This window comes from Rhincodon typus, chromosome 40 (genome assembly GCF_021869965.1).
Source record: "Rhincodon typus isolate 14 chromosome 40, sRhiTyp1.1, whole genome shotgun sequence".
Classification (NCBI taxonomy): Eukaryota; Metazoa; Chordata; class Chondrichthyes; order Orectolobiformes; family Rhincodontidae; genus Rhincodon; species Rhincodon typus.
This window is the reverse complement of record NC_063371.1, coordinates 6,121,497-6,130,818: the sequence shown is the minus strand read 5'-3', so window position 1 is coordinate 6,130,818 and position 9,322 is coordinate 6,121,497. Positions and strand designations below refer to the sequence as shown.

The 9,322-nt window shown below is 52.7% G+C and overlaps 1 protein-coding gene across 1 annotated transcript in view; it reads right to left on the bottom strand.

Moving 5' to 3' along the window:
• LOC109925871 (fibroblast growth factor receptor 1-like) overlaps positions 1-9,322 on the bottom strand; it is a 111,810-nt gene that overhangs the window by 33,054 nt on the left and 69,434 nt on the right. Inside the window, exons 3-4 of the mRNA XM_048618506.1 lie at positions 6,246-6,509; positions 4,680-4,808 (exon numbers count right to left, since the gene is read on the bottom strand). Of these exons, the coding sequence (XP_048474463.1) occupies positions 4,680-4,808; positions 6,246-6,509 (393 nt within the window). The remainder of the gene's footprint in view (positions 1-4,679; positions 4,809-6,245; positions 6,510-9,322) is intronic.

Here is a 9,322-nt window from a genome sequence, read left to right as displayed (position 1 = left end):
GTCAGCGCGGGGATATGGGGACGTGTCAGTGCGGGGATACAGGGACGTGTCAGCACGGGGATATGGGGACGTGTCAGCGCGGGGATACGGGGACGTGTCAGCGCGGGGATATGGGGACGTGTCAGTGCGGGAATACGGGGATACAGGGATGTGTCAGCGCGGGGATATGGGGATACGGGGATGTGTCAGCACGGGGATACGGGGACATGTCAGCGCGGGAATACAGGGACGTGTCAGTGTGGGAATACGGGGATGTGTCAGCGCAGGGATATGGGGACGTGTCAGCGCGGGAATACGGGGATGTGTCAGCGCGGGAATACGGGGATGTGTCAGCGCAGGGGTACGGGACGTGTCAGCGCGGGGATACGGGGATGTTCCAGTGGAATTTGGTCATTGCCAGTGGCAGGGCCTGCATGTGAGTCTCAGAGCATGAGGCCATTCCCAAACACCTGAATGACTCTCCTGCTATCCCATACTGGTTGTGGCTGGAAGCCGTTCCCAAGGAGAAGCCTTGCCTCCCTGCCCAGGGTTTCCCTTCCAGACTGGGCAATGTGTATAAAACAGCTCCTCAGTGCCTGTGCACTTTGGGCTGGAAATTCCCAGGGGATTCCAGAATTGTCAGGCATGACAGCCACTGGGAACGGGGATGACAGAATCCAACTGAGCCCAGTCCCTGTACTCCAATACAGCTGCTCCAGTTCTTTATGCCGTGCTCACTAAAGAGAAAGGACTTGCATTTAGACAGCACCTTTGCCAACCTGTGGACGCTCCCTAAAGCTGTGCTGCCAGTGAAGGTAAGTGGGAAGCAGCAGAACATTTGGACAAGGAGCGTCCCCAAATGACGCGCCACTGCAACCAGGTTCCCAGAATCCCACTGAAAACAGCCCATGTGCCAATGCACCAGGGTCAGGCTGAGCACGCAGTCAGGGAGTGTGTGGGAAGGCAGTTCTGGGCTTGATAATGGGAAGCAGTCCCTGCAGAAAGGAGGCACTTGCTTTCAAACGTTCAGTGGGAAGTTTTTAAACTCCCATTTCAGGCACCTGTACAGGAGTTCAATGTGCAACCTCTGAATGCCACTGTGTGATGCCTGCATTCATTCTGCAAATCACGCACTTCAGAATGGGCTGACATTAAGAACCCTGGATGAGGAGATTAATGAAGGAAGCCAGAGGCGCACTGAGAGATCGAGTTGCAGCACTGGATGAGCTTTCATGCCAATTTATCACTTGGTGTGCTTCATCACAACGACAGTGGTACAGCCTGTCAGTGGAGGGTGGAACAGGCATAGCAGGAATATAGGTCATTTCAGATCAGCTCTCGGCTCACCCCTTCGGGAAAAGGCTTAGCAAAACCTGGCCACTGATTTTGTGCTGTGCCTGATGTTTGTGCTTTAAATTCGCTGCTCGTTTCAGGGTTGGGGGTGGGTGGGGGACGGGGAAATCTACCCAGTGGCCAGGGACTGGAGAGATAACGGTGAGGAGCTCAATCATCCGACCCAAACCCACCAGGATCGGGAGATGTCGAGCGAGGCTTGGTGGAAACATGACACTGCTGCGACAGACCCTCGAGTAAGAGGTCTTGCACTGCCCATCAGTGACGCAGACTGAGAGAGAGACAGGTATCCTGTCTATCCCAGCCATGGGCACACACCCACCTGTGAGCCCCTGCTCACTAGAAACATTAATGTGTCCTGGTGCCTTACCCTCCATGTCCTGCCATGACACCAATGCAACGCTCCATCTCTAAGCCCCACATCTAAATCATCCCAGCACCATCCGCAAAATGATTGGAAAGTCACACAGCCTCTGCACCAAATGAACACGACCAGAACCTGTGCACACAGCACCCCCTCCCCAACAGGCTCTCTTTCTGAAACAGCACTCACTCCCCTCCTGCCTGCAATGCTTTCCTTCCTCCCTCTTTGTTTCCCTGCATCCTGTCCTCCACAAGTAGTATTCCTTCGTGCCAACTTCTGGGAGCCTCCTCTTCCGAAAGCTCCCTGAACTTCCGTCCAGCTCTGCCAGTGACTCCGACAGTGTCCCACTGGGAAGGTGGGAACAGACGTGGCTGCCCCATCTCCACTGTTGGACCACAGGGAAACTGCAGGCAGGAACTGGAACCATGGAGCAACCCAGCCTCTCTCAGGGGAGGTCGCTGCCCTGAAACCTTCCCTCCTGTTTCTCCCCTGATAGATACTGCCAGGGGTTGCTGGCCATCTCTCACGTCTTGCTCCAACAAAACCAGAAGATGCTGGAAAAGCTCAGGCAGCGTCTGTGGAGAGAAATCAGAGTTAACGTTTTGGATCCGGTGGCCCTTCCTCAGAACCATTCTCTGATTTCAAGATTTCTCTCCTCGGATTGCTGCTCAACCTGCCGAGCTTGTTCAGCAATTTCTGTTTTTTTTTGTTTCTGTTTATGTTTGTTTCCAATTTCCAGGCCCTGCAGTTCCTTCAGTTTTTATCTGGTGTTTTACACAGCGACCGTGTAAACAGAGACAGAACGCACTGCAAGGGTTACCTGGAGCCATCCTCATTCATAATGCGTGCTGCTCCAGTGGGAGTGTCCCCACCTCAGGCACAGGAGGCCTGGATTCACACCCTACCCGCTCCAACATCTCTCTGACCAGGCTGATGAGAAAATTTCTGAGCTGTAGAACCCTCGCAGCTACTCAAGTGCAAATCCAGCCCCTCACGATTGAATGTGAGCTCCTAAGATAACCATCAAAAAAAAGACAAAAAACAGACAGCGACACAATGGCACCGACACACTGTCAGGGATAAAAGAGACAGCAATTCTTGTGACAATGAGTGAAGAGAGAAGACATGTGGGACGCTGACAGCCTGTGGTACCCGTGGGAAGCTGCCAATCAATCTGATGGACATTGCTGAATGCATGGTGACAAAGACAAGCCTGGCGCCATCTCCACCCCATTCCTGCTGCAGCTCCAGTTCCACGCTGCCCCCAGCCTGCAGGCTCCGCGCAACGAGGGAGAGGGCAAGGGAGCGGGCGAAGATGGGAAAGGAATGAGTGAGCAGGGAGGAAAGGAACAGGGAAGTGAGAGAGGGAGCAAGGGGTAGGGAAGAAGGGAGAGCAGGAGAGAGGGAGAGTGGACGGAGGGAGGGAGAGTGGGAACAGCAGGATGGAGGCACAGAGAGCAGGAAGGAAGGAGGGAAGGCTGGAGGGAGGGAGAGTGGACGGAGGGAGGGAGAGTGGGAACAGCAGGATGGAGGCACCGGGAGCAGGAAGGAAAGAGGGAAAGCTGGAGAGAGGGAGTGAGTGAGATCAATCAGGAATTATTTATTATTGTCATGTACCTGTGTACAGTACAGGGAGATCATACCTTACAAAGAGCATTAGGGCAATAACAGAGAGCGAGATTCAACTGAATTCAATTTAAAATCTGAGAGGCTGATTCAGAAGTAGCAGGGAAGAAGCTGTTCTTGAACCTCCTGGGACATGTGTTTCGGCTTTGTACCTCTGCCCGATGGAAGAGAGTATGACTGGGGTGGGAGGGGTCTTTGATTAAGTTAGCCGCTTTCCTGAGGCAGTGAGGAGGGAGGGACAGAGAGCAGGAGGGAAGGATCTGGTGCAGGAGGGAGGGATAGAGGGAGCTAGAGCAGCCCATTGGGATCAAGACCGGAAGCATGAAGAAAGCAGGAACCAGTCAACGAGGTTGCAAGCTTGAAGTTGCTCACTCTTCTTTCCAGATCCCCACAAGGCCTCCAGCATAAGGGGATAATCACAGCCAGGGAATCCATGTGGGAATCTAATGCACCCTCACACTCGGGCTTTTCAACATTCCCTTCCAAACTTTCTCATCCGCACCGCTCTCACGGAGGCAGGAAATGCTGTGGAAGTTGTTTCTCTCTCTGTAAAGGAGTCGCTTCCCCTTCAAGAATCAGTCACTTGAACATCCCCAAAGACAGTTTGGGGTCAGCACTGCTCAACTCCTCACTGAGTCAGTCAAGGCTCGTTTCCTCTGAGCAACCTCCGGCTCAAGAGACAACACTTGACCATCTCGGATCCCACTGCATGTACCTTCCGGGAATTATCACCAGGCAAACCTGTGGTCCTGGTGGCCCCCACTCCCAGCTCCATTCAGGCAAACATTAAGGCTGGACGTTGCTCCTGAGCCAGAGGTACTGCCTCTCACATGAATGTCCATCTCAGACTGGTTTACCCTCTCAGCTGGCTGGCAAACATTCCACACCCAATCAATTACACCCAGGGCTCTCAGGCAGATTTGTTCCTCAACCACTGTCACTCGGAAGCACATCACCCTCTGTTTCTTTGCGGGATTTGGCTGTGAGAACATAACTTGGCTGCCAGGGTTCCTTTCACCACCATCTTTCCCAATGGCCAAGGATGGGGAAGGCGCTGCATGAATGCAGATTCCTTCTGAGCTGTCGTGCACAGCAGATGTGCGCATGGACGAGCCCCCAATCCTGTGGTGAACGGGATCATTTGTCAGCACGTTGTCTGAGGGACCTGCTGTCAAGGGTAAACTCTCCAGTCGGCCCAACGCCATGCCTGGACCAAGAAGTGGTGGGCACACCCAGATCACACACCAAGTGGCCAACGACAGGCAGCAACTGTGCCTGTACCTTCACCATCACCTTGCAAACTGTCAGGCAGGGACCTCTACAGATCAGCTGGCTCTTCCAGCCCCTTAGTACTTACGTGCTTCTTTTCTGCCTTTGGCCGTTTCCTCAGAATCATTCTCTTCGTCGTGGTCAGCGTCATGAATGTCGTCATCCTCATCCTCCTCCTCGTCCTCGTCATCATCATCCTCCACTGAGAACACGGCATCTAGACCAGGAGAGATGCCATCAGTCGCTGTAGTGCTCCACAAGCAGGATTTCCCCGTGACCAAGACCAGCAAGACCAAGTCTTGTCCAATCGGTTGCCCCATGCCCTCAGAGATGGGCTGCCCACACAGCTTTTCTGTTGGAATCTCAGCACCCCTCCCACTCCCAGGTCTCTCTCCCCTCCCACACCCAGACCAGGCAACTACCCAACAGAGGGAAGGAGCTGGGAGTTGGGAAGGGGAAGAGACAAAAAGATCAGTGACAGGTTGTACTGAGTTAGCACCTTGGCCACGGCACAGTTTCAGACTGGATAGCGCATCCTTTTGGATATTGTCAGTAGGCTGGCAGCAATGGAGGAGTTTGTAAGATGTTGAAGGAGGGGAGAGAGCTGGAAAGGTTTTGGGAGAGAATTCCAGAGGCTTGCACCATGACAGCCGTCACTAATAGATAATTAAAATGGGGATAAGTACAGAAAGAGAAGTGAGGAGATCTTATCAGGATGTGAGGGTGAAGGAGCTCTCAGAGACAATTGTGATGATACATGCCTTGAGGAGGCATTTATTTGTCCTCTTTCTCTTGGAGGGGTGTTATGAACCTGGTGCCAAGGTGTTTGCTCCATAAAAAGCAGAGTAGAATAGCTTTGGAGTTTTTAAAATTAGACGAAAGAAGCATGAGTGAATGGAGTCAGGCTCACACAGACCCAGGGTTTTAGTTTTGCTTTCAGTTGTTGAAGTTCAGGTTTTTGGAGTTGAAGCTGCCAGATACAGCTCTCTCTCAGCTGCTGCAAAAAGCTTTATTTGTTTCTGTCTCTGCTGCTAGATTCATTATGTTGGTGTTCCCTCTCCTGGCCTGGAGGAGATAGTAAAGAGGGGAAATCTAGTTTACTGAACTTGTCTTTGTCGAGGGTGTGTTTATGGAATGCTTCTCGAGTGGAACAGTTGATGAGTGGCACTGAAATGTTATACTATTTTGTTAATTATTTTGAAAGAGTTAAAGTTATGGCACTTCTTCTTTTCGATGTATTTTACCAATGGTGCAAGAATATAGTGTGTTTTGCTTAAAGCCTAGCAGTTTGACCAAATGAATCACATCTGTAACACAATGCCTTACACTTGGCTTTAAATAAGATAATAGTTAGAGTCTAGGCTATCGCCTTGATATGTTGTGAGGGGGGTTTGGTCTGGTGCAAGACACAAGAACATGGATGATATGAAAGGCATTGCCTGCCTGGAAGTGGTGTATAATACAGGGCTGAGAAATGGAAGGCAGTGACTTGGGTGGTGAGCAACCATGACCTGACATTTACAGACAGCCCTGACACGGAAGGGCGATCGGGACGGGCCTGGAGCAGTCACGTTGAATGGGGACAGATGGTGACACCCCACCTCCCCCAGGGAGGTGCTGGGAGCCTTCGGGCCGTTTGGGGCCTGCCACGTACCAGAGACGTTGACGGCGAAGCGTGAAGTCTCACTGCCAGACGGCCCATCAGTGACACACGTGTACAGCCCCGAGTCTTCCCGCACTGAGCTGGTGATCTGCAGGAACTCGGCTGTGATACGGGTTCGGTTGTTGGTGGGCAGCTGGACCCCGTCCTTGCTCCAGTCGATGCTCTGCACATCTTCCCTCAGGCGACAGCGTAGCTCCAGGGTCTGGCCTGGGTGGGCGAGGTATGTCTCCACCTCTGGCCTCTGTTTCAGTGAGCCTGCAAAGACAAGAACAACTCAGAGATAGTAGGAACTGCAGATGCTGGTGAATCCGAGACAACAAGGTGCAGGGCTGGATGCACACGGCAGGCCAAGCAGCATCATAGGAGCAGAGAGGCTGACCCTTCGAAGGGTCTAGGCCCGAAACATAGCCTAACAACTCAGAGAGGCAGGCACATTGCAAAAAGCCCACAAGTGCACAGTGCTCGCTGACAGGGAACACAAGGGAACACACTGCTGGGCAGGTTCCTCCTACAATCGGGCATGTCCGTCAATCTCTAAAACCTCACAAGCTCCTGCCAAGTACTCAGGCCTGAAAGGCCCAGTGTAGGACAAGCCCTGGTTTTTCAGCACCAAAAAAAAAACGGGGCCAACCTACTGAACAGGTTCCATTCCATGCTACCATCGAGGGTCATTGGATGGCCTGAGCCAAGAGCCACCAAAGTCATCATGGGAAAACAGTCTGCCATTGGAACGAACCTTGATGTGAGCCTCAAGGTGACTTGTGCCTCCTGACTGGTACCTCTGGGTCAGAGGGAGATGGCAGTGCAGTGGTCCCTGGAACTAAACCAGCCATCTAAAGACCCAGCCTAACATTCTACAGATGTCAATCCAAATCCCAGCTGGTGGTATCTGAACCCAACTGACCCATCTGACATCTACACCTCGTCTCAGTCACGGTAGCCATCAACTATCACCCTGAGCTGAGTCAGGCACCCTTCCAACCAGCCACAATCTTACTGACTAGCAGAGCGATCTTAAAGGGCTCTTCCTGCTGAGAATCCACACATTCTCCTGAAGGTTTGGGGGGGAATAACTGATGGAAAGCTGAACATGACCAAAAGCCTCTAACCCAATGAGCAGCTGTGGTGTGCAAAACTGGCTTCTGACTTGGGGACATCCAACACTTGGTTCTGTTGTCTCTTGCGCACAGCCGGTTAGGAAAGGGTTTTGGGAAAGAGCAGAGCTCTCAGCCTGAGGCATGGCTCCCGATAACTTTGTAAACTGGTCATTTCTCTCCTTTGAGCTGACGATAAGACATCAGAGGGAGCTCAGGGGGTAGAGAGCCTGAGGGGTTCCCAGGTACATGTGGACAGTGTGTGTTATAAATATTCTCTAACTTGGCAATCACTTTCCTGCTTTAAGCACATACCACCTCACCTTGTCTGACTATCTCAATACCACTCTCGTGACTAGGAGACTCTTTAAGAGTTGACAGGAGCTACATCGGGTGGGATTGGTCGGGTGGGATTGGTTCTGTGCCCATGTGCCAGTTGGATGCCCACATTCCTCAGCCTCAGGAGAAGTGGCTGTGTGCGATGGCCCAGTCCTTTTGGGTTTCCTGCCTCATCTCCTACTCCATCAATCATCACCTGGGCTGTCCACACAGGCTGTACGCCAAAAGTGAGGGCTCAGCTGACCCTCTGCTCCGCCAACTCTCGGTGGCACCTGACCAACTCAGACAACGCGAGTGTGCGGAGAATTCCCTGCCATTCCATACGGCACCTCTGACAACGTGGAATGCCCCCAGCACCCACTGCCTTGTTCCCAGACCACTCACTCACTCCATGCCACTGAGGCACAGTGTCTGTCGGGAGAGATGCCAACAGCATGGGTTCAATTCCCATCACTGGCTGAGGTCACTGTGAGGGACTCTGCTTCTCAACCTCTTCCCATCGCCCGGGGTGGGGGGGCTGGCCCTCAGGTGAACCGACTACCAAGTCACCTCTCTCACTCTCTGATCAGATGGCAGCCCTGTGGCACTCTGGGATTGTAGACATGTGACCCCTTGCCTTTTGCCAACCTGAACAGTGAGCCAAGGAGCGGTTTCCTCCAGCCACAAGGGATGACACTGAGGCACCAAAGTCTCACCGATCTGACTCGGGAGTGACTGTTGTGTTGCACTGTTTGTACTCAGTTAACAAAGGGAGGGACGCAGTCCCTCAGCTCAATCCCACCCCCCAGCCCCAGCACACAAACCCACAAATCCTGATCCCACACTCCCAAGCAAGGCTAGTTTCCCGAGGAAAATGTGCCCAGCTGTTCTGTCAAGCAGTGTCCTACAGCATATCGTCAGGATAGTCAACATCTCAAACAGAACAGGAACTAAGCAGACACCTTCTTACGAATCGGCATTTGGTTACAAGGAGCAGGTAATAAAGCTGTGAGTGTTAGACAGAAGGCCTGCACTCCAAGGGTTAACCAGAGCTGGTTTCCTGTATTCTGGGAGCTGCTCAGCCTCTGGCTCTGACTGCGCCATCCCAACAAAGCGAAGGAAAGGCACAATGTGGCAGAGATTCACCTTCAAAACCCCCGAGCTTCAGTCCAACAGCCCAGGAGCGTGACCCTTCCTGTCTCTGCTTCACTGCATCCAAATGGTGCCAAGCCAGAGAGAGAGTGAAAGAGAGACAGACAGAGAGGCAGAGAGAAAGAGAGAGAGACAGAGACAGAGAGAGAGAGATTCAGACAGAGAGAGACAGAGAGAGAGAAAAAGAGAGAGATAGAGAGAGGGAGAGAGAGAGGGAGAGAGCAAGAGACAGGGGATGGGAGAAGAGGGGGGGAGAGAGAGAAAGGAGGGGGAAGGAGCGAGGGAGAGCAAGAGAGTGTGTGAGAGAGAGACAGACAGAGGGCAGGAGAAAGACAGGCAGGAACAGGGAGGGGAGGAGTAGGGGGAGACAGAGGAGGGTGAAGGGGAGAGAGAGGGACGGGAAGAGAGTGAGGGAAAGCAAGAGAGTGTGAGAGAAACAGAGAGAGAGAGAGCGGAGAGGGAGAGAGAGGGAGGAGTGGGAGAAAGAGAAGGGAGAGGGAGGAG